At 35.9% G+C, this 26,807-nt stretch overlaps 1 protein-coding gene across 6 annotated transcripts in view; it reads right to left on the reverse strand.

Annotated features, from left to right (window-relative positions):
• The window catches only part of DCAF6 (DDB1 and CUL4 associated factor 6), a 184,518-nt gene that overhangs the window by 53,849 nt on the left and 103,862 nt on the right, over positions 1-26,807 (reverse strand). For 2 of the 6 annotated variants that reach the window (XM_052636543.1, XM_052636542.1), the window contains exons 10-12: positions 25,784-26,044; positions 14,170-14,340; positions 6,522-6,581 (exon numbers count right to left, since the gene is read on the reverse strand). In XM_052636543.1, the coding sequence (XP_052492503.1) occupies positions 6,522-6,581; positions 14,170-14,340; positions 25,784-26,044 (492 nt within the window). The remainder of the gene's footprint in view (positions 1-6,521; positions 6,582-14,169; positions 14,341-25,783; positions 26,045-26,807) is intronic. The other 4 variants (XM_052636547.1, XM_052636546.1, XM_052636545.1 and 1 more) reach the window with 3 other exon arrangements.

Below are 26,807 nucleotides of genomic sequence, written 5' to 3' on the forward strand. Positions count from 1 at the left end.
ACTAAGTTTGTGATCTCTACCTCCTTCTACACATCCTCCTCCATATGTTCTTCCTTTTCCAGGGTTACCTATTTTAGGAAGTGGACGCTCATTTAATTATAGTCAGTCAAAACTTGGGAGTTACCCTTGGAGCGCTAGAAATGTCACCTAATCTCTATTATTATCTTGCCCAAACCATCACAAATAAATGTATAATCTAAGTCAAAAACACTGCATTTACTGTATAAAAGCAGGTTTAAGACACATCCTCACCCTTCTCTCTCCAAACAGGTTTTCACTGCTAAACCATCTCCCAGATAGAAATTCTGGAGTTGTTAGTGCAGTTTATACTGTGGACTCCTCTTCAATTATTTGCCTCATTCATCAAATCCTATATACTCTACATTCTAAATATTTCTTGACTCTCTCCACATTTCCACCTTATTTCTATCATCAGGTTAAAACCCTTATTGGAGATAAGAGTTTTAAGGAGAGCCTCCTAAGTGATTTAGTCTCTAGACAATTCTTCATATTCTATTCAGAACAAATGAGATCAGGCCATATGTCCTATTTTTAATTCTTCACCACTTCCTATTGCTCTTAAAATCTAAAACCCTAAAAAGTTCAAAAGGTCCTTCTCAATACAGACTCTACCTATCTCTTGAAGCCACAGCACACCCCAGTCATACTGGGATTCTTCTAGTCATTCTAATGTGATCTTCTCAGAGCCTCTGCAAATGCTATTAATATCCATTATCTCCTTTACTCCTTCTCTTTGACCTAACTGACTCATATAATCATCTTTCAGACTGCAACTAAGACGCCTCGTTCTCAGGAATACCTTACTTGAGCCTGTGCCAGAAGAAACAAAGACTCACTCGTGTGTTCCCCACTAACCTTGTTTCCTCTTTTAAAGCTCATATGATGCTTGTATTTAGTTTTTACATCATCTGTCCTTACTGTCAGATGAGGCCAAGGGTACTGGTTATGATCACAGACACTGGAACCAGACTGCTTGTATTTGAACCACATTCCTAACACAGACACACAATGTGTGACTTTAGACAAGTTTCTTAACCTCTCTTTACCTCAGTTTCCTTATTTGAAAATGGGGATAATAATGATACCTGCTGTATAAGACTGTGATGAGGATTAAGTAAATTAACATATAAAAATTGCTCAAAGTAATGTTTGACACACACAAAAAATGCAATATAAGTGTCTATGTTATTATTATGGTTGATAACTATTATTATTACTATTATTAAGTAACTCTATGTTCCAAGCACAGGGAGCATTAGCTTTATTATTCGTGCATCCTGGTGCCAGGCCTAGTATTTGCCACAAGGTAACAGGCATTTAATATGAGTTGAATTAATGAAACAGATACACAGATAACAACTCTACTACTTATTTCACTTGTCTTTACATATCTCTTGGAGTCTTGGCTTCTTCATCAGTAAAATGAGGATGGTATTACCTCACTAAACTGCAACAAATGGGATAATAGATACAAAATTCTTAACACAGTGCCAGTTACATACTTAAAACTCAATGAGAGCTATTTTTATCATAGACAATTCTGAATTAGAAAACAATTTAACTAAAAATGTAGATAATGACTTGGGTAGCAAGAGGTGGAACAAGTGAGCACAAGCAAATGAATTATCTCATCTCCTTTTCCCCAACTTCCAAAAAATGAAATATATCACTAATTGTTAGAATCTAAACTAGTAGTTGGGGAAAAGGAGATGACCTACCTCATTCTAAGAAACTAAGTGATAACTAGTTCTAGAGAATACAAAAAAATAAATAAATAAACTTTCAACTTGGTGACAGTATATAATCTTAAAGGAATAATACTTAACAAGACACATTCAGTTTTTCCATTCCCAATCTACCCTAGTAGAATTAGTAAAATCTGTTTTACTGGTTTCTGACCATTCACAAGTCTCTTTCTGTAAGTAAACATTTCATTAATGTCAAAAGCAGTCTGCTTATTAAAATAATGGATAATCAGTATTTGTTTCTAATGTCCCAAATTAGCATTTTTATTTCTTTAAATCTAGAATAGAAAATGAGTGTCTGCCACATGCATAATTGCCTACAAATATAAGTTTTAAACTTAATGGCATTATCAACTTCCACTTAATGATTATCACTGTAATGAATATAAAACAACTTACTATAATCATGGCCATAATTTAAAACTCAGGCAAAATTATTTCCTTATACCCTCTGAAAAATTAAATGTTAAGATTATACATTTCTTTTGTTATTGTTGTTACTGTTACTAAAAGAAGGGAGAATTTCTGGCCTAAATATTTTTAACAGGAAAAAACTGCTAGTTTTATTAATAGGCAAGAGCAGTACATGTCAGAAGAGGCTTTTTCCCCTTATAGTAAGCATAAAAGAGACATAAATAAAAGGAAAATAAAAACTACTCATTAGAATATATTATTCAAACTAAATGCAGGACAAATGTAACTGTGCTTAAATAGTTTCTAATTAGCACATAAGGGTTGTTAATGTGTGTACATACAGCTCTAAGTTTTACAGCAAAGTACTTCACAACAGGAGAAAAACAACATATATGCTGTACACTTATTTCTTTAAAAAACAGTTTAATAAAACAAAAACTATTGAGGCAGCCAGATAGCTGCATTTATGGTCTTAAGGTTTAAACTAAATATATTAGACTAAGCTTTTTTAAAAAATTCAAAATTAAATACATGAAAACACTGACTGCAATCAATCAGTTCAATAATGTATACATAATTAGTGAAAGAAAATAAATCTTTGCAGTGAAACATGTCAATTACTATGTCAATTAAAATTTTTTTATTAGTAACATTTTTATCCTGGTAATCCCTAAATCAAAATAAAGAAAATCTATGAACTCTTTGGGAAATTAAATTAAGCAACATGTAAAAGCACCTGGACATCTGGAAGATGAACACTGTCAGGTAAGTATAAAACTGAATTATCAATAAAAAATGTATTAGTGTCTCTTGAAAGAAAAAAGAAATTTAAAATATGCTTAATTATTATATATTCAGGAAAAACCTTATTTAATGTACTAATTTTTCCACTCTACAAGGTAAAATGGAGAACAAGGGTCTCGTCAAAGATTAAAATAGCTTATCTGAGGATATCAATTATTCCCTATACATACTCATCTACAAAGATTCTTTACTTTTATAAACATACTCAGTTTTGAAATTGTAACTCCCTCCTAGACATTACCTTTTCTCTGTCTTTTCATTTGTAATGAAAAGCTTACTGAGAAAGTCATCTACATAACAATGTCTCCACTTAAAAAAAAATCTTTCTCCTCCAACCACTACTATCTGGTTTCTGCCTCCACATAATAACTGCAATGCCAAAGCACTGCCAAATTCAAGAAAATGTCTCTGTCCTTTTTATACCTGACAGCCCTATGTCACAATGCACTTACTGACGAGTTCCTCCCTGAACCTTACTTTTCCTGTGACTTTGGATACAGCATTCTTTCTGCCCTGTTTCTCAGATCACTCTTTTTCTGTCTCCTCAGCCAGGTCCTTTTCTCGGCTTGCTCTTTGTAGTGTAGACTTTCCTCTTTTCACTTAATCCTCTCTTCCTAGACCATTTTATCCACTCTCACCATTTCAACTGTTATCTGTAAGTTGACAATTCCTATTTTTATCTCCACCTCAGACTTCTCTGGTGACTTCCAGAAACTATGATATTTCTCCATCTGATGTCCAAAGGTAATCCAGACTAAACATATCAAGAAGATCTCATGTATCTTTTTTCCCCTGTAACTGGAAGTTTCTCTTGAAATCCCTATCCTAGTTGACAGCATTACTATCTGCTGCCCCATTGAGACACCTGGGTATCACTCTCTCATTTTTAAAAACTAATCTTTCTCAAAGTCCCATCAATTCTAGCTCTTAAATATTAAAAAAAAAAAAAAAAAAAAAAAAAACCTGCCCATTCTTCTCCTTTCCAGCTGCTATACTTTTGAGATCGAATTACTCATTCCCTCATCATCTCTCACTTGGCCTACTGCAACAGGTCATGTGACCTTTTACATGGTCTTGCTCTTTTCAATTTTACTCCCTTCCAATCAACCATCTACACAGATGCCAAAATGATCCAACACGTAAACCTGGTCATGTTTCTCCCAAGCTAGAATAATTCCCAGGGCATCTCACTGCTTAAACAATTGTTTTATTCACTCATTCAACAAATCTCTACTGTTTAATGAAAACAGATATGGTGTTAGGCATTGAATATACTATAATGAATGAAAACATTCAGAGAATATACAGAAAGACACGTATCAAACAATCCCTTAAATAAAGGTATGATTATGAATTTTGACAAATGTGATGAAGGACAGCAGGTCACAAAGAGATTAAGAGAGGAGAACTACTTTAGATTAAAATGTCATTCTACTTTTGGAAAACTAGTATCTAAGTGAGTTTTGATGAGTACAACTTGCTGAAGACAAAAACATTTTGGTAGAGACAACAGCATTCACAAGAGATTTAAGAGGGAAATGAGCTTAGAGTGTTAGAAAAACTGAAAGAAGGCCAAATTGTCAAGAGCCGAGTGAGTGAGAGAATGGGCCAGGAGTGTAGGGCCTTGCAAGCCAAGGCATGGATTTAGATTGCCTTAAGGGCAAACTAAATTCTCCAGCGTCCTTGCCTGGAGAATCCCAGGGACGGGGGAGCCTGGTGGGCTGCCGTCTATGGGGTCGCACAGAGTCGGACATGACTGAAGTGACTTAGCAGCAGCAAGGGCAAACAGTTTAAAAGTTTTAGGCAAGTGAATAACAATATGCTTAGATTTACATTTTTAAAACTTTACTCTGCCTGGAGATAACAGATGCAGCCTGACAGGACGTGAGGAGACCAGTTAAGAGGTTACTGTATTAGTCCAGGTGAGAAAGACAGCAGTGGGGAGTTTCAGTTCACTTTTTTAGTAGACGTTACCTCTAGGTGATAAAACCCTGTAATGTAGAAGTCCCCAGGACATTAAAAGATGTACTGCTGAATAAAAAGGCATGTAAAACCTCAGGACTTAATTCATTTGGATATGGTGTCATTTGAACATTTCTGCTCAGAGAACTTCTTACCAAGTTACATTGATGATGGTCTGTCACCATGCAGCTTCTGCCAAGCCTACTCAATATCTGACCTTTTATATAACATCTCCACTCATAACTAAAAGGCAAATATGCTTTACATGGCCCCCAAAATACTCCTGATTTCTGCCCCCGAACTAGCTTACCCTAGTAAATGGAATCGTTTACCCAGGCATTGATGGCAAAAATCTGGGAGCTATCCTTTATTCTCATTTCTTTCTGTCATATGTCATAACATATATAAATTAATTACAACATAAATATAATATTCGACATAATTCCATGGAAATTTTTCTGTAAGATTAAATAAAATATGAATTTGGCTACAAACTCTTCAGTAGTATTTACATTCATATAGCCTTACCCAAAAAAAGATTATTTGATTAGAGAGCAATTCTAAACAGTAGTACAATATATTATATATAATATTATAATTGTGTTTTACACTTTAATCATTCTTTACTGTTAATACCTCTGCAATAAATGTATAAAGATAAAACACCATAATTTCTTAGTTCTCAAATTCACTTATGAATTCATTCATTCTCAAGAACAGAAAAACCTATAGCAAATATTTGCCATCTCAGGTCTATAAACAACAATTTAAGATCAGATGTACAGGAGTTTTCTAATTTGTTCCAGAATTAGTTTTTGAATAATTCTCCAAGAAGACAGTTAAAATTAGATCTATTTCATACTAAATAGGTACTTCAGCAGTATTTCATTTCCCCAATGACAAATGAGTCACCCTACATATGTAAACTTTTAGCCAACTAAAAGTTTATGGCTTTGGGGCTAAGTTACTTTCACATTCTTGAAAAATATTTGTAAAATCTACTTCATCAACTCTGCTCAAGGCTCCAAAGTGGACTATATACCTCTCCTACTTCAGAAGGCAAGTGGACGTGGAAGTTATTTTCCCTTCTGATTGGTGACTTTGGAGCTTATCTCTGCATTGATAATCATATTTCTTAAAGTTAAAGCTACCTAGAGTTCAAGCATCAGACAAGTGAGACAAAACCAAGTATTATGACAGCAATGTAGTAATACAGAACATTTTTATGCTCAAATAACTTTTCTAAAAGTAGCCACTAGGTAATATGCTAACCTCACACCCACAGTTATACAATTTTATGACAGCTAGAATTTGTAAAAAGGGATCTTTTTTATATACATATAATACTGTTATAGGAAGAGATTTCAAAGAAATTAGCTTACACAGAAAATAATTTGTATAGGCCAAGGAGGCCCTTTGGGCATAATACCACCTAAGATAATTTAACCGACAAAATACTGACTATCAGACCATAGATCACAATGAAATGATATGAAAAAGTGAAAGAGAGCTTGGTTTATGCATTGCAATAAAACTATGGATGGATGGGCATAGCGCATCTCCTGTTGCACGCACCCTGTTGCTCGTCAAGTGACATGGATCCAAGCTGTTTGTTAACCACAGAAGAAGGAGAATCTGAAACAAAAATGAGATTTTAACTTAAAAGTAAGCAGCAGAAAACTGCACAGCAATGTCATGATCATCTCTAAGCTTAAGAAACAAATGTATAATGGTGGGGAATAGAAGTAAGTACTGTGGTGTATTTCCCAAGCAGTGAGTAAGCAAGGCCATGTGCTTAAGATATGTTATTTCAGGCAAGCATTTAGTAACTTTGAGAATGAGAAAATGTTCTTCTACTTCCATGCATATACTTTTTATCAAATTCATTTAGCACAGGCACAAGGTGCAAGGTAGATAAAACAGAAACAGAGTATCTCCCTCACCAAAAGAAAGACTCCTTGTCTTTCTCAAACCTTCTTTCCAGCTCCTTAAGATGGCTTTATTTTGGATTGGAGGATTCAAAGCATGAAATGAAATGCTCACTACACTTAGCTAGATGTTATCTTGAGTTGAAAAAGGAACTCAAAGACATAAGACAAGGAAAATGGTTTATGAGAAATATTTAATGAAGTAATTACCATTACAGAAACATAGTAACTTTTAAAAACTCTATGGTATGTGGTGAATATTAAAACTGCACTGTGAAGCCTTTGGTTTCTTTAGGTGCCTGGTGAGAAAAGGAAAAGAAAGGCAATGAAAAGGCTTACACTTTGGGCTTCACGCTTTCTACCGTGGCTTCAAACATAATGTTTTATTTTTACCCTTTGGATACACTGAGTTTCTATGTAAAAGAATTTGTTTTATAAATAAATAGGTTCTACTGTTTGAAAAACACTCCTATAAAGTAAGGCAGCATGATGAAATGGAAAAAGCACCAGTCTAGAATTAGTCAGTGTTGATTCCAACTTTGGTTTTGACAATAACCTAGCTGTGTGACAGAGGACAAGTCACAATATTTTTAAGTCTAACACTCTCCTTTCTTCCTGGTCATTCCAGAGATCTGGTAACTAAGAAAGGCATGAGGGAACAGAAGGAGGTGGCTACTATTACTGGCTTGGGTTCCAGCGTCCTAGTAGAGCTACAGGAAAAGAGAAAATGTGGATAGCAAGCATACAGAGCTCTCCACTAAATGTAAGAATAATTCCTAGTTTCTACCAGCCTATGCTCCAGTTCTTAGCAAATGTTGTTCATAGAAACTCTGCACTTTTGACTGATCAGTAGCTATTTATAATGACACGTTATTCTTCCAATGGTAAGTATTTTGATTTATGAGTGACCATAACTCAATAGCTAAGTTTTCTAATATATCCTTGATTCTTAGCAATTTTATACCACTTGACTGCTTGTACACTTAAAACTCTGAACCCCGCTACCAGGACTACTTGTATCAATTTCAAACTGTCTACCTTTTGAGGTAACCAGTTTGGTCATAAATTTTTATACTACTAGATTTTCATAAAGCATGATCATCATTTAAATAATAGTATCCTTATCATTGCTTCATTAGAATATTCAGGTCAACAAATCTGTTGCTATTGTTTAGTCACTAAGTTGTGTCCAACTCTTTTGTGATCCCATAGACTGTAGTCCACCAGACTCCTCTGCCCATGGGATTCTCCAGGCAAGAATAGTGGAGTGGGTTGCCATTTCCTTCTCCAGGGGATCTTTCTAACCCAGGGATCAAAGCCACACCTCCTGCAAAGGCGGGCATTCTTTACCTCTGAGCCACCAGGGAAGCACCACCAGATCTGTGCTAAACAAAAAAGAAAATGGAATGATGGTAATTTAATTGGTTCCCTAATCTAGCCATGCTTTACTTTCCTTTATAAGACTTCTCAAATATCAATTTCTGAGTTAGCAGATGAGTCAATCTTTGGAAAAAAACAAAATTATATTCTTTAAGAAAAACAAAAAAAGTGAGTCAGTGAAATAAATATTGGGAAGTCTTCCTAGAAAGCCTCTTATGAAATATTTTTTATCCCTTTGGATCCATTATACATTCCATTATACTCTTCTTAAGAACCTGAGAACAACTTTCCATGCAATCTTTTTTCAAATATTTCATTTTTTCACGAATATTATGGAATGCACAAATCTTTTGAAATAAAGTGCATCTTATGCAAGTTTTTAAATAAAACACATTGAGAAAGGTTCTACAATGCTGTCATCTCAAAGAATTGTGTATTTTCAAACTCTTGAAGTATTTAATTAATGAAACTTAGGTTAAGGCAGAAAGATAATGTTAAACTAAAAGGTCTTCCTTCTGGGTTTTACAGTCTGTCCAGATGTTATATGTATCTGGGGAATAATCTTTCTTCACATGTTGAAGACCAATTTTTAAGAAGAAATCCTTCTTGATCATTGCTTCCATTCTATTTTTAATTTTGGGTACTATGCAACTGTTTTTGAAAGGATTACTTTCCTGTTACATAAACATTTGAAGTAAAATGTTTCTGTATCACTAGATATTCATAAATATAATACCTATAACTTCTAATTTACAGAAATGCTTCCAAATATTAATATAATAATCAGAATATCTAATATTTTTAAAAAATAAGTGTTAATTCAATGCTGATTGCTTCAATGTTTGCATACTCTACTCCAACTCTCTGTGAAATATCTTCTAGAAAGCACTATCACAAAAGAAAAATTCACTATATGGTCCCATGATAATTTATTACAACATGCAGTACAGTTGGTCAGCTTATTGCCAGTCTCTTAAATTATTATTTTTAAAGTAGAGATAAGCTTTAAGCAAAAGCTCCTTCAGTCTAAGCCAAAGTGCCTCATGCCTAATTACTATATATCTCCAAACATTTCATGTTCTAGTTTTGAGAAAATTCTTTAGCCCTTTGACATTCAAACTTTCTTAACTGTATGAAAAAATAAAAAATTATAATTTAAATAACAAAGACTCTAGTCAGACTCCCTGGGTTCAAATCTGGCTTTTCTACTCAGTAATATTGTAATCATGGGCAAGTTATTTAACGTCTGTAAGTCTCAGTTTCTCCATCTGTAGAATGGGGATAATTATGGTATCTACCACATACTGTTCTTGTGAGGATTTAATGAGATAATCTATGTAAACTACTTCAACAGCACATAGGACAGGGTCAACTAATGTTACTACTTGCTTGTTTTTCTCAAACATAGTGTTGAATGAAAAATAATAATTAAAGGACAAAGAAAAGAAAAATGATGATAGGATGCTGTTCTGAAAAACATGGAGCACAGTCCCATGTTTAAAGTCCTAAGCGACCCATCACTGTGTTGCTTAAGACCCTATCATTTGAAGTTGTTGAAAAGTACTTGCAGAACTAAGTCAATATCACATCTGATTTACTAAACGCTCACGTTATAAACACTAAAATCGTGGGTCAAATGCATCCACTTAAGAAGTGCTACATGTAACTGACATCATGGACACTGTGGGGAACTGGATGTTGTACAGAAGACTGTTTTCAGAGGACTGGGTAAATGCTGATTTTTTCCAATATGGCTCAGTTTTGAAAAGCCCTTTAAAATATTCACCAATGTTTCATACCCTTTATGGGGTATAAAAATTACTTTTTTCTTTTCCAATTGGCAAAACCGTGCCATAAAGTGAAAAAACAGTTCCTACCTGACACCCTCTCTAGGCTGGCTCCATGCTCCAGTGGGGCTCTGTGGTGGTTGGGCCAGTACCAGCAGACTCCACAGGGTGTTGTCACTCTGAGCAGGAGCCAGCAACCCATGACTTCAGGGGACCTGAAATGGAAAAAAAGAGTCGGGTTTAAAATCAGCCATATGCTGAATGCCTTTGCCACAGCTGTTTATGGCATTCATCTGAAAAACATACATACAGCTCATTCAAAACCCTGAATACTATCAACCTTTCACGGTTGGAATATGAGGATATCTTTAGGTATTAACAGTAAGTTAAAGCTATTATAATTAAGATAGTCCAATATTATGTGTACTTTTCTATATAGGAGTATAAAAACTTTATACAGTATTCTCTATCCCATCCTTATGCCACGCTAACTAAATAAATCAATAATTGGGAAACTGAGGCATAAAGCAGCCAAATGACCCGCCCAAGGTCATTTTTCATAAGGCCAGGAATAAGAACTCAGCCAGTCTAACACCTAGACAAGTGATCTGATAAAAGTAAATTCATCTCTTTATGATTAAAAAAAAAATCACTGAAAGATTAGAAACGAGTTGTGATGTATTTCCTATAAGTCTAAAAAAAGTGCACTTTTTTAAAACTAAAAATGTGAATATTTTATAGAAATATACACTAATTTTGAAAAATAAAATATTAGAAATTAGCTATGAATAATTATCATTTACAGGTGTCAAAACTTGTTTTAAGGCAGTGGTTTTTGAATTGTGCTTCTGAGAGCAGAGGCGGCTTGGGGGTGGCAAGAGGGACAAGGAATTAAGCTGGCATTTCTTAACACTCTTCTTTATGTTCAATCTCAACAGTGTCATTTATGTATTTTACATTAGAACTTCCCCATGAAATTCTAATTTCACAGCTGAAAAAATGGGAGGGGAGAATTGTTTAAAATGTATATTAACATCTATCTTATACAGCCCATTTTAAATACTGCTTGGTGCCTTGGAGAACTGTTTAAAACATATGTTACAATCTGTCTTATACAGCTCATTTTACTGTTTGATGCCTTAGAATGGTGTTTTAGTCTTCAACTGCCAAGAAAAATTGGCATCAGACACGTTCTCATTTGACCCCATTAAAATGTAGACTCTATAAAATGGCTTGAGGGTTTGATGCCATTTTCCTACAGAAATTAAGTATTAGGTAGCTTCATCTAACACTTATCCTGTCACAAAATATTCTCATGAGTCCTATACTTTGAAAAGAGAATAAAATATTTACCAGACAATGTAGTCACTCAGAAATTCTGCATTTGTTAAAATTTCTTGGTTTCCGAAATTACATTAATGTCTCCTTTGAGTATCTTATACCTAAAAGGCTTAAACAGGTGAGATGATGATAGAAATATAATTTACTGATAGTATCATCATTTGCTGACACTATGAGATATCAAGACATAATGGGAAAATGTTTTATGAGAACTGAGCATTCGTCTATCGTTAAAAAGTTAAAATATAGAATGCTAATTTTCTGCTAACTATATTCATGATTTTAGTAGTAATATCTAGTATGAGTGAATGGATCAACTAATGCCCATAATATACACATCCAAACTTGTATTCATACATCATGAAATGTAGGAAAATGTTTCGTGAGTTGTTGTTCAAATACAACCAATCTCCCTGCTGAATTTCATAAATTTAATTTCTACTCTGTATTTCTATAACTTGGATGTTCCAAAATGAAGAATTTTACATTAAGTCAACTCATCTTTCCTCCTTTTCAAGATTTACTAAATGGACAAGATATTCCTTGTAACAAACTAACAATACATTATTCAGCTCAGTTCTTAAAGTTTTTAGCTACCAGACAGTGTTCCTGACATGTGAAGAAAGAACAAGATAAAAGTAACGCTAGCAAATGAACCTAGGGCATGTTACAGGTTAGATTACTAGTGGTCTTATATGAATGCTATGTCTAAAGGCATATGGCATATACATATAGAGCATATAGACAAAAAGCATACAGACGTATACAATCCATCTCACACTGTACCGGAAGAGAGCAAACATACATTGTAGCACTAAGGGCTTCTAATATTGGTCCATGTGGGCAGCCTCAGGGACCCGAGCAATTTGTTCAATAACAAAAAATAAGATTAATGTGTTTCTCAGCTTCAAAACTGGCAAGGTGTCTAACTCAACACTGGTTTTTCAAAAATCACCACAAATGCACTGGTTATCAAACTACTTATTATTTAATAAGAATGATGCTAAGAGTGGGGAAAACAGCATCTTATTTCACAAAAAACATTTAACCACCCTAAAACTTTTTGATTCTTAAAAGAACTGGTCTCAATTCAAATTGATGAATTAGATATAAAGACTCAGTGTCAATATTTTCCTAATGTCCACAGTGTACATTTCTCTACCAATAATGTAGGCAGTTTTGTTCTATAATCCCTCTAATACTTGGTTTGTTATCTGCTGAATTTCAGCGTTTTAAAAGCACTTATACATGCAGAGACATTTTCTCTTCCTCATTGTTTTCCGTGCTGTACGTCTCACTCCTAAAGCCCCTGTGCTAAGCGTGTGTGCGCTCAGTCGTGTCCCTCCCGCTCCCTAACCCCGTGGACTGCAGCCCACCAGGCTCCTCTGTTCATGAGACTTCCCAGGCAAGAATGCCGGAGTGGCCTGCCACTTCCTTCTCCAGGGGATCTTCCTGACCCAGGGATCAAGCCCACGTCTCTGGCACGGGCAGCTGAGTTCTTCACCACTGAGCCGCCAGGGAAGCCCTGTGCTATACAGCACAGAATCATAGCGAAATGTCTTGATACTAAATGTTACAGCTCCAATCTATTCAAACTTTCTTATTAATATATGGGAAAAGATTGCTCTATGGGTAAAAAAATGGGTGAGAGAAAAATATCTTTGCTTCACTGATATTCTATTTATATAACAGCAAGTTAAACATCAGGTCCATAATTTGTTCCAAACATCACATCTATACTGCAGTTATTTAAATCTATTTTATTTCACCATGGTATTGTATAATATGCTTTTTGTTACCACAGCACTTAGTGGAAACAGATATTTATTTGTATAGAAGAGGTTATCCAGTTCTAACAATATACAGATTAATTCCAAGTAATTTAGTCAGAGTTCTCAAAGTAATTAACTCCCAACTCATCACTCCTTAGAGTGGCAAAATAAAGTATGTCAAAGTAGTAAATTTCATTAGTATGACAGCACCTACTACAGAAACTATAGTATAGGATGTATATTTATTATCCTTCTTGAAAGAATTAGGTTGACAAATAATTTTATGCTGTGTCTTTCACTAATTCTTTCAACAGATGTTTACTGAGCATCATGAGCTTTTTGGCTACTAAAAAAAAGTGAGCCACTAAAATACTCAATGAATTATTACTGTCTTATCAGAGTTTTATATATTAAGAACAGGAACATAAAACCAGAATATTTTTCCTGTCCCACATATGAGAAAGTTGATTATGTGTCGGAGGACTACGAAAGCAAATACTGAAAATTTTCAAATGACTACAGAAGCAGATTATTGGCCAAAATCTAGCATTACTATGTTTATGTGGTAATAGAAGTACTGGTTAACTCTTAAAGCAAAAAAAAAAAAAAGAAGAAAAAAAAAACAGAGGAGGAGCTAGGAGCCATAAGCACAGATATCATTTGGACATACAGAAAATATCAATAGAAATATCAATGCAGGCTCCAAATTCACTAGATTATTAGATGGGGTAGCTCATTAACTGTAGAAGTAATAAATATTTGTCCTTCTCTAAAATTACAAATAAAATAAGAGATTATTTTATATTCGCCTCGCTAGCAAGTGCTGTTGGCAATCTGTCCTTCTAGCCACATGATGATAAATTTCACCATATACTAGAAATGAAGGGAAAAGCTTCAGGCGCATCAGCTTTCTTTGGAAGGGGAAAAGAGAAGCATCTTATACACAGCAGCAGTGTTAAAAACAAACAAACAAAAAAACTCTACCAGCTGCTTAAGGACACTTGATATTAATAACCTGAAGTCTGAGGGTCCTGTGAAGAGCCCTCATGAGAAGACTGATCAGAAGTGGAAGGCTGTTGCTGGGTACGCGCAGCTAGCTCCTGCTGCCTCTGCTGCTCAGCCCTCTTAAGCCTCAGTTGTTGCAGGCGCTTACGGAGCAAAGCTATCTCAGGCCCCCTTAGAAATTCTGATACAGATAGGAAAAGAAAGATGAAAAGATAGTAATAAAACAGAAAATAGTAAGAATACAATCATACTTTAAAGAGAGAAAGGTATAAATAAAACACATCTCACAGAGGAATACTAAAAGCAAACTACTCATAAAAAATTACTGATCATTAAATTTTGATACACTATACACACTTATATACCCAAATGCTTCTGTTTAACTACGATGAAGAAGACAGAGTTCTCTAAGAATATTTATGTAGTTATACAGAGTGTAAGTAAAATCTTTCATAGCAAAACATTTAAAAGTGAACATTCCTTTCCAGATTGCATCTCCTTGTACAACAATTAGAAACTATCAGTTATCTCATTTAACCTATATACAAAAGCTACTTTACAAATTTCAACCAGATAATAATTAAGATTATGAAAAAGTTACTACAGTTGGAAACAATTCTTGAAATTTATTAGTAGAGAGCCCTTTAAAAAGTAAAAGCTACATATTTTTTAGCGAAAATGTTTTTTATGCTGGAATTATTTACTTTTTAAGATGAATAATATTTACATAATCTTTAACATTTTCTTACACTTCATCTGAAGCAGTGGCCATAGCTAAAAAATAGTATAACATGAAATTGTGCAGAGAATGTTGAATACCTAACTAAGTATGAGGCATTGTTTTAGGTTCTTGGGATAAGTAAAAATTGAACCAAAAAACAGTCCCTACTGGTGTGTTCTGAGAAAAAAACATACAACAGTGTATTTGTATGTGTTTCTATGTGTCAAATGGGGATAAGCGCCATCAAGTAAACTGGGCAGGGTAAGATAGGTGTGATGAAGATAGAGGGGGACTGGCTGCTGTTTCATATATGGTCATCATGGAAGGATTATTCTCCTAAAATGACTTTTGAATAAAGACCTCAAGGATGTAAGGGAGTAACCCACATGGCTATCTGGAGGAAAACTGTTCCAGGCAAAGAAAAAAGTACAAATGCTCAGAAGGGGAAGTGTATCTGGATGTGGAATATATATATGTTACAGGTTATGGAAGAAAAACTTGCTGATAGCTTGGATGTAGAGTGATCCCAACATTTTCAGTGTAGATAACAGGAAAAATCAAGTTGCCATTTATTGTGACAGGGAAGAGCAGAGGAGGAGGAAGTCGTACTTAAGAAAAAAATTAGTATCCAAATGGAGAAACTGAGTAGCAACTCACTATATTATATACTGTGTATATACACAGTATATATATATATATACACACACACATATATATGTATATAATATATACAGTATAATATATATATACTGGCTAGAATTCACCAGTAAATCTGGATGTCAATGATGATGTTGGGAGAAGGAAATGGCAACCCACTCCAGTGTTCTTGCCTGGAGAATCCCAAGGACAGAGGAGCCTGGTGGGCGGCCATCTATGGGGTCGCACAGAGTCCGACACAACTAAAGCGACTTAGCAGCAGCAATGAACATGTTACTTTCAGTCACTGAAAGAGTAAGTAAAAATAAAGAAGTCTAAGAACTAAACTGAAGGGAAGAACACCAAGAATAAGGAGAATGCAAAAAGGAGATTGGAGGAGTGAGTGAACCAAGTTCTGTAAGTTCAAGGATCAAAGTATTTCAAGAAGGATAAAGTTAGCAGCTGTGCCTGCTGATACAATGAAAAAGACACTAACCAAGAAATAACCACAAAGAAAATGGCTTGAGAAGAGCCATTTCAGTGAAGTCACAGAGGCCAAAATTTGACTGGAACAGGTTCAAGAGAAAAGGGAAGTAAAGAAGGAGAGGGACAAAGCGTATGCACTTTCCCCAGAAGTTTTGCTTTGAGTGGGGAAAAGAGAAACTGGCTGACCGTTGGTGGGAGAATAGAATCAAGGGAGGTTTGCTTTAGTTTGAGACAGACTACATATGTTTCTATACTGACGGAATTGGCAAGAGGAGAGAAGATAAGAAGAAGTGGGCAAATGCAGGAATGATGTCCTTAAGTAGACCAAAAGAAATGAGCTGCAGTAGCTAAGAGGAGGAATTGGCTTTAGACATGTACATAAAAATTTCATCCACTCTAACAAAGCGGATGTACTACCAAGTGTAGGGGTAGAAATTAGTTGTAGATTTGATGTAGGGAGTAGATGGAATTTCTCTCAGTGACACAGCACATTATATGAATTACCAAATAACTTTCAGTTAGTCAGTTCAGTTCACTCACTCAGTCGGGTTGAACTCTTTGCGACCCCATGGACTGCAGCATGTCAGGCTGCCTTCTCTATCACCAACTCCCGGAGCTTGCTCAAACTCATGTCCATTGAGTCAGTGATGCCATCCAACTATCTCATCCTCTGTCATCCCCTTCTCCTCCTGCCTTCAATCTTTCCCAGCATCAAGGTCTTTTCAAATGAGTCAGTTCTTCGCATCAGGTGGCCAAAGTATTGTAGCTTCAGCTTCAAAATCAGTCCTACCAATGAACACCCAGGACTGGTCTCCTTTAGGATGGACTGGTTGAATCTCCTTGCTGTCCAAGGGACTCTCAAGAGTCTTCTTCAACACCACAGTTCAAAAGCATCACTTCTTTGGCGCTCAGCTTTCTTTATGGTCCAACTCTCACATCCATACATGACTACTGGAAAAACCATAGCTTTGACTAGACGGACCTTTGTTGGCAAAGTAATGTCTCTGCTTTTTAATGTGCTATCTCGGTTGGTCGTGGCTTTTCTTCCAAGGAGCAAGGGTCTTTTAATTTCATGGCTGCAGTCACCATCTGTAGTGATTTTGGAGCCCAAGAAAATAAAGTCTGACACTGTTTCCATTGTTTCCCCATCTATTTGCCATGAAGTGATGGGACTGGATCTTAGTTTTTTGAATGTTGAATTTTAAGTCAGAGTTTTCACTCTTCAGCTTCTTTTATATAGATTATAAGACTGCAAATTTGGTTTATTGTTTCAGAATCAATCATGCCAGAGATACTAACCTTTGTTCCCATGTCCTCTATTTATAAAGAATTTTATTCAATTGGCAGTTAAGATTTCACAATTCAAGTATCATCGGTCTTTTACTGCCAGTTCCTCCTAGAAAATTCTCCATATCAAGTAGAATAGTATTCACGAACAAATAAATTGTAATGCTCAATATTATTGTCTTCTTTTTAAGTTTATACATATTCTATAGTTATTGTCAGCATAGTAGTAACACTTTTAGCAATATAAAACAAAGCATTATTATGCAGCCATGAAGTTTGTCATTTTACTTCAAAAGAAATTACTATAAAGAAAGAGATAACAGATACATCAAGTTATGCTTAAAAAAAAAATCACAAAATATTTATCCAACTTCATGGCTGTTTCAAACCATCTCTCTTGCACTGACAAATGTTTTATGGGGATATGAGTCTCCATCCTTGACCCACAAGACGATGACAGTGTAGCAAATCTATTGTAGCAGGCTCTAAGTACAAGCAGTAATGTTCTGTAACTTGGAAAATTAAGATTTAGTTATGATAATGTCATAATTCAATGCTCCCAGTGCCTTTCAAAGAAGGATTTGTTTGCTTACTTACAAGGCTGGTTGTATGTTTAAAAGTTCAAAAAAAAAAAAAAAATGAGGCTAGGGAAAGAAGTCATCACAGAACTAAATAGGAAAGCCAAATTTTGAATTAAAATTCCAAGCAGAAATACCAGTCTGAGCAAATAGTACTGTTAGCAGTTTGAAATATTAAAGGCATGAAAGATAGATATATATTACATTCTTTTAAAAATGTATAAACAAACATATACTATCTGTGATATGAATAAATGCTTGGAGACTTAGTCTTTGCTAACATTAACCAAAATCAAAAGTGAATACAACAAGTATCTTTGGGCTTAATATTAAAAAAAATAACAACAGCAACAAAATGCTCAACAATGAGCCAGGAACTGCTAATGGGAAATTCGTACTTCCATCTCCTGATATTACTAACTCTACTCTTCTTGTTTTTGAAGAATCTAGGCAAGTCTCCATAATGACAATTCCTACTGATGTGAAACAACAATGAACTATAGGCAATCTCAGCCGGTAAAGAATCCACCTGCAATGTGGGAGGACCTGGGTTTGACTCGCGGGTTGGGAAGACGCCCTGGAGGAGGTCACGGCAACCCACTCCAGTGTTCTTGCCTGGAGAACGCCACGGACAGAGGAGCCTGGCGGGCTACAAACATGCCATGGGGTCGCAAAGAGTCAGAGACGACTAAGCAACTAAACAGAGCACAGCACAGACCCGACGAAGTCCATCTGGTTGTAACCTCCAGTCCTGCCTCTCTTCCAATACATAGGTTCTTTTGTCCTGGACACTGGATTATTTTTACATGTAATTTGGTGGTACTTTATCTGCTTGCTATCACTCCCAACTTGCTCCTTTGTCCAGGTGATCCTTGGGTATTTTTCCTCCTAGAACAGAGGCAGGAAATAGATGGGTTCCAGGCTAGGTATTCGGAGAAGGCGATGGCACCCCACTCCAGTACTCTTGCCTGGAAAATCCCATGGACGGAGGAGCCTGGTAGGCTGCAGTCCATGGGGTCACTACGAGTCCGACACGACTGAGCGACTTCACTTTCACTTTTCACTTTCATGCATTGGAGAAGGAAATGGCAACCCACTCCAGTGTTCTTGCCTGGAGAATCCCAGGGATGGGGGAGCCTGGTGGGCTGCCGTCTATGGGGTTGCACAGAGTCAGACACGACTGAAGCGACTTAGCAGCAGCAGCAGCAGGCTAGGTATTTACAACTGGCCTCATGTTTACGTTTCTTGGGGCTAAAAAGATGGGCTTCAGGCCGGACACTTACAACTGGACTCCTGTTTGCATCTCCTGAGACAGGAGGTAGGTTAGATATTTACAACCAGCCTCCTTCAGAAACAGATATAACAACAGAAATTGGGTAAATAGCCTGACTTTGTCTCCTTTAGCCATGGCAGAAACAGAGAAGGGCTAAACTCTGTTGAGGAAAAGATCAAGAGATCGAGTATTATCTATCCTTGGGGCAAGGGAGACATTGCGCATGTTCAAAAAAGCTCCTCAGGGGTCAAAAGGAGGGGGTACCAACCCATAATGTGTGATGCCACAGGTGACCCACTGGCCTCTGGGCTAGAAATCATTTTGGAAAAAACTGTGCATGTGTGTTGGAGAGGGTCCTAAAGAAGGTCAGATGTGGAAAAAGAAACCAGGTAATTGGCCAAAGATAAAGACCCGGAAGAACTGCTCTATATAAATGATTTAACTCCCCCTTTAGGAAGTTAAATGTGCCCCTCCACATTAGGGAGGATGCCCACACCCCTTCTCTCAGGGTGTGCATCTCTGCCTTACTTCTATTTTAACTAAACCATTTCTCTGCCTGCTCTCTCACTTATTGTGCTGTGTCTCTAATAATAAACTTTGTACCTGTTTTAACAGTTTTGCCTCCATGAGAAATGCATTTTTCAATGGGGGCAAGAGCCAGGGAAACCTTGCTTCTAGCCAGTAGCCCTTTGCTGGTCTGATGGTTGGGATTTCTGGTTTTCATCCAGGCTTTTTGTTGTTGTTGTTTAATCATTAAGTTGTATCCAACTCTTTTATGTGTAGCCAGGCTCCTCTGTCCACAGGATTTCCCAGGCAAGAATACTGGAGTGGGGTGCCATCACCTCCTCCAGGGGATCTTCCTGACCCAGGAATCAAGCCTGCGTCTCCTGCACTGCAGATGGATTATCTACCACTGAGTTACCAGGGAGGCCAGGCTACACACATTCAATTCCTGGGCAAGGAACTAAGATCTCACTTCATGTCACCATTCACTGCTACCTCCGAAATCAGAATTGGTCATTCCTTTACTGATTTACAAGTTCCTCTGATCTCCTCTTTAGCTTCCCCAAAGTGTTCATTAACCTAATATTTCCACTTTTTTCTACTCTCTAAATTGCACATATCTCATCTGACTAGACCCTGACCCTTTAAAGGAAACTGTAAACTGGATTATCTGAGCTTTGAAAAGTTTGCTTTGCTATGCCATACAACAGAGTTTTTACTTTCCCAGGAATTTTTCAACAGAGCTCAATTCTGCCATAAAGATCCTGAATAGACCTAAATAAATGTCAAAACCTGAGCCAACACAGAAATCTGTAAATAAGCAGGAATCCACACATAAGTCATTATGTACTATCATAAAAAAATTCAGTTCTCATGGTCTGCTGCTGCTAAGTGGCATCAGTCATGTCCGACTCTATGCGACCCCACAGATGGCAGCCACCAGGCTCCCCCATCCCTGGGATTCTCCAGGCAAGAACACTGGAGTGGGTTGCCATTTCCTTCTCCAATGCATGAAAGTGAAAAGTGAAAGTGAAGTCGCTCAGTCGTGTCCAACTCTTAGCAGTGGTCCATTAATTAGAAACACATGGATCCTCTAGGTGACACACTTCTCAAGGTGAGCCCCTCCAAACTAAACTTTTTACGCACTGATATTCCTTACCCAATCCAAAGAAACTACCTTCTCTTTCTTAAATTAAAATAAGACCAAAGGAGGTAATTAGAGTATAACACATTGGAATGGCTGTCTCATTTAACACTCTCTCATTACAAGAAGCTCCTTACTTACCATGGAAAAAAATTACATACAACACACAAAGGCTTAGTTTGAGGAAAAACTAAAACTGATGTCTCACAGGCATTACTGAGAAAGAAAAAAATATTTTGTAGTTACTTTTAAATACTTTTTATAAATAAAATTATGAAGATATCATTTTAACCTTATATAATTTCAGCTCATATTCATATCTTGCTGGTCTTCAAATAGGTAATCTAATAACCATATTTCCAAAAGCACCATCTTTTGTTAAACATTCAAGAAAAGACCATGAATGCGAATCAAAATGTCTAATCAGATTCTATGTATATAGAATGTAGTTTCAAACAGTCTATGTGAATAAAAATAAAATTCAAGAATACAGAGAGTGAAGAAATTCGAATTTTAAAAAGAGAGTGACCAACTGACTTCAAATTCCCTTTGAGTATATTATCTTCCTAATTCAGCTACAAAACTCAAAGCCCATTCAGCGGCCCCCTCTAGATACACTATTCTTCAGGTATGCACTTCATATATTCATGTCACTGGGGCTCCATTTTTTCTTCTACCCGTATTTATTTTTACCTGTCCTGATTTCATCATGTACCAAAATGATTTTTTACAAGTATTTCCATAAGTTAACACAGAATATTTCTGGAATAAAGTAAGAAAAAAGTATCCAGTTTTATGTTGTCTGGACAGCCAAGGGCAAATAATGAATTCAAAAACAATAAATAACTGGATATCTATTCAGAGCAGCTTCCCTAGATATCATCAAATCTGTGAAGCCTACTGGAAACATCCAGAATGAATGAAATGGAACTGAAACTATAAAGACTATCAAATAGCTAAATATATCTTACACAGGTTATACCAGCTTAAGGGACTTAACAGTACCTTTAAGAGGCTTATGATAGACAAAATCTGTCTTTATGAGAGCATATTCAAATGAGCAAATAGTCATAAACAAATCAATAAAAAATAATTACAAATTCTAATAACTTTTCAGGAGATAAGCAGGGCTATTCAAGACACAATAAAATTCTGGGGCAGGAAGAAAAGGAAGATGAATCTAGCTATGAGAGTTATGCAAGACCTCCCTTGGGTGACATTTGAGCTGAGAACCAAAAAAAAAGGAAGAGCCAAGGGAAGAGCTTCTCAAATACAGAGATCAGTGAGTTTGTTACAAAGACTCAAAATCCAAAAGAAAGAGGCAGAAGAAATGTTGGAATATTCAAGGAACTGAACTGAAATCAGCACAGCTACAGTGTAATGATCATTAGGAAGACAGAGTATGGCATGAAATGTGCCTAGAAAGGCAAACAAGGCACCAGCCATAAAGATTCAGTTCTTTTTCCTCTTTTATTTATATTTATAAATGCAATCAAAAGTCTTTGAGGAGTCTGAGATGGCAAAGTTACATAATCTGATCTACTATTTTAAAATACTCATTTTGGCTGCTGGATGGACAACAAAGTATAAGGGAATAAGAGTACTGGGTTGGCCAAAAAGTTCATTCAGGTTTTTCCATAACATCTTATGCAAAAAACATGAGAGAACTCTTTGGCCAATCCAGTAAGATGAAAAGAAGTAAAGGGTATCTTAGATACGGAGAAAACAGATGATGAAATGGGTGAGGGACATGAAGGAAAGCAAGGAATCAGTAACCCATAGTCTGTTAAAATAAGTAAATATGCAGTAATTATAATTTACTAAGATATGATATTATCAAGATTAAAGAGATCAGGGAGATAGGAAGGGTAGGAAGATAAATTATAGTTGGACATATTAGACCCAAGATGTCCAAAGATAACCAAAACAAAGTGTTAAATAATCAGTTGGACAGAGGAGTATGTAACTCAGGGTAGAAGATCAGATTATCAGTATACATTTGGAGATTATTAAATGCTCCAGGAATTGATACAATTTTATGAGGGACAGGGTGCATGCAGAGAAGACAGCACAGGCTATGGGGTTCCACTAAAACATTGACAAGTAATTATAGAATAAGAAATATCAACAATGGTTGATGAAAACCAGCCAGAGATGCTAATAAGAGTTAAGTAGGCAAAAGTGGTATCACAGATAACAAAAAAGAAAAGTGCTTCAAGAAAAAGTGACACACTATGCTAAATGCAACTGGGTTAAAAGAAAGAGGTATCCTTTTGAGGCAAAATGGAAGTCACTAGTGACTTTGACAAAAAGTTTCAGTGAAAAAGGAAGTCAAAAGGCAGATTAGGCTTGGTAGGTAAGTAAGTGGAGCATGGTAAGAAAAAAGAGACAGTATATGTCAGCTACTCTTATGTAGAGTCTGGTTGTAAAAGGAGCAAAGACATGAGTCTGGAGGGGAATGTGGGACAATTAAGAGATTTTTTAAAGTCAAGATAATAATAGAGCATGTTTGAGGTGGAAAGGAACAATTCAGTAGGAAAGGTAGTAATAAAGATGCAGGACAAGGAGCAAACTCCTTGAAAAGATGAAAAGAGATGGAAACTGCACTGGTTAGCTTCTGTTAGGAGCAGATACACTTCTTCCCACAATGTGACCACTTCTGTCATAGACAATGTGAGTACAGACACTGGAAAGTTGAGAGATTCAAAAGTAGGGAAGTGAATGCTTTCTCCCCCTACTATGAATGAAAGAAGGTTTTCAGCGAGGGAGTAGGATGAGGACAAAGTGTAGTGCTAAAAGTCTGAGAGACATAAGGCGTGAACCTGACACCTGCAGACTGTTCTAACACAGTGCGGAGCGCCCAATGAAGTCTGTGGTCACAAATTTCCTCACTAACATTTAGGGACTCAGTTGCAGACTAAGAGAAGGCAAATAATTTGGTTCAATGAGATGGGAGTGCTGCCCAGCAAGTCCTCACATTCCCACTGTGCCTCTCCTTCACCCCAGCAAACATGACAGAAGAAAAGAAAGGGACAGAAATGAAAGATACAAACATTTACAACAGATATTCACAGCAAAAGCAAGAAGCATATGTTTTCATTTTCTCTATTTCTATGCAAGACAATAACAGAAATCATGGTTCTAAGATGACACTCCCACCAATACAGGCAGTTCCTACTACCCAAAAACCCATCTGGACTTAGAACTGAATAAGAGATTGAGAAAACAAAACATAACATAAAGAGCATTAAGTCCTTATTTTTAAAATGCTAAGGCCTATTGATCAAAACAATCAGAGACATAATCTTTAGATGTTACATCTAACATCAAATCATTTTCCTCAGTAGCAATACTATCTTGGTAACATGGAAACATTCCCATTTTCCATAGTTTAGCCAGCCAAAATTCTTTCCATAATCTACCAGTTAAAAGTCTTTCTTATCTTTCTTTGAAAACTTATAGACAAAAGTGCTAAGTAATGTTCGATGTCACAGGATCATCACAAAAATGTTTTTTTTCTCTTCAATGATTCAATGACTACAGCATCTAATACTCACATCAAATATTAAAAAGGATTTAATAATCTGAAATGCAGTACTAGAATGTGTTAAGAATCTACGACAAAAAGGAAAAATGGAATTCCCCACGAAGTAGTATACTCAGAAATGTGTTTAAGAAACAACTGGAATCAGTTAAGATTCAGTGGAACATGAAAATGAGATGGACAATCTTCTTGCTAAGCTGTGATCAAACTTACAATTGATCACTCTCTAAGATTATTTCCAAGAATGTTATCACTTTAAAAACTGTTATTTTTACCAATTTTACTTGTTTTGGAAAGCAAACTTTTAGCTGATTTTGTCCCAGCTTCCCAAACCCTCCAAAATATGTTATTTTCCCATAACTTGAAATATTGTATCAATGAGAATGTGGAAAACCTAATGGTATAGCTCATCTTTAGCTTATTTTTATGGGTAAATTATACTCATCTATTATTTAATGGTCATATAACTGACTCTGGCTTCTATTCCCATAGAAACTGAAAATAAATTACCAAAACTGGGATATCCTGATAAAAGTGCTTAATTTAAAACACCTCATACTTGGTGAGCTGGCATCAGATTTCAGAGAAGCAAGAATAAACTGCCAATCTGGCAGCTAGGAAAGCTGTTAGGAGTTTTTTTATAGGTTTTAGCTTAGGCCTCCCAGCTGTATCTTTAGTTGCTAATATTTTTAATTATATATGAGTAAAATACTTCCTTAAAAATCCCCAAGAAAAATATGAACGAACTTCCATCTTATTGGTTATTATAATTACATTTATACAGTTAAAATGCCAAGTAAACTACAGACATATATGCTAGATTACTGATGTAAACAGTAGTACATTCCATGGAGGAGGGATGTGTGAACATGAGGAATACTGAAAAGAAAATACAATTTTAGTAGAATTTAGAAATTGATTTTTTTTCATTAACATCAAATACCAAGAAGACAAAGACCTGTTAAAATTTTTTTCATGTAAATAAAGGAGAAATAATTCTTTTGGTAAACTGCATATATAGATGACAAAAGACCATATAAAATTCACCATAAAGAACATACTGAAAGTATTTCATGATTTGAAGAAAAATAATAAAAAAATAAATAAATACAAAGCAACTAATAATAGTCAGGGCTATATTTTCACTAAAGCCAATAATTATTAAGTCAATACATTACACTGTGTCTAAACACTATCTTCTGATACTTACATTTTATAAAGAATTGTCTTGGGTAAACTGTAGTTTCCTGCTGCATGATAAAATTCATTCAAGTGAGGCACACTTGAATTCTGTAAGTTACATATTCATATATTACATGTCATTTTGATCATTTTTTCCAGTAAGAATAAGTTGATATAATTCAGTTTCTTTCAAAATAACCCATTAAAAATTTTTCATTATCAAAAATCACCAGATGAATCACAGCCTATTTAAAGAATAACATCCTCACCAGACTGATGACGTGTATGGCGTCCAGATGCCTCAACAGACTGCCTTTGTTCACTGTCTGGAGAAGACAGCAAAGCAGCAGAATGAGGGCTTTCTGTAGAAGATGAGGCCAAATGACCCTGAGTTGACACAGTAGAGGATGTAGAAGGCTGAAGAAACTGTTCATCTGGAGTATCTACTTCCATTGCAGTTTCACCCACTTCCAAATCAGTACTTGATGGGACCGTAGGAAGAGTTGAAACATCTGACTGATTCGTCCCACCTTCAAAAAACACATTGTAGTACAAATTGAAATACTAAATGCTTTCCAAAACTAACTCCTCTGAAGAGATATGTTCAAGAAATATATGTGCATACACATACACAGAGAAATAGATAATTTCAGGATATCAAAAGCACCCACTGGTGGTTTGGTACCTTAACCAAACATGCTAATTAATAGGGGTAAAAAACCTACCTATGGCACATTCCTGTTACAATAATCAACCTTCCAAGCAAAATGCTCAATATCGTAGCTTGACTTAGACAATGCTAAATAACAGCTTGCAAGATGCCTATAAATAATGTCTTGTTCCTTAAGTTTGAAGATGATAATTCTGATTTAATAGATGGACAGGGAAACCTGGCGTGTGGCAGTCCACAGGGTCACAAAGAGTTGGACACGACTTGGTGACTGAACAACAACAATAAAAGGATAAGGGACTTATATTAATATATTTGCACTCTGTAACATAATAATATCCTTAGGAAAATATTCAATGAAAAATTTTGCTAACAAGAGTAAAGCTACAATCAGGTCAGAATGGGATTAAGTTCCCAATTCCCATTTCATTAGCAGTAGTGCTTTCACCACTGAGCTAACATGATGCAATCATGGTTTTAAAAGGCTTGAATGGCTGCTATGTGTTGTGGCAGGCCTTGTGCTAGCGGCAACAGAATAATTAAGAATACTGAATAAATGTTAAAAACTTCCCTGATTTTGCTTCAAATCTATTATTAAAAGAAAGATACAGAATGAATTAATC

This window comes from Budorcas taxicolor, chromosome 3 (assembly GCF_023091745.1).
Source record: "Budorcas taxicolor isolate Tak-1 chromosome 3, Takin1.1, whole genome shotgun sequence".
NCBI classification, from domain to species: Eukaryota; Metazoa; Chordata; class Mammalia; order Artiodactyla; family Bovidae; genus Budorcas; species Budorcas taxicolor.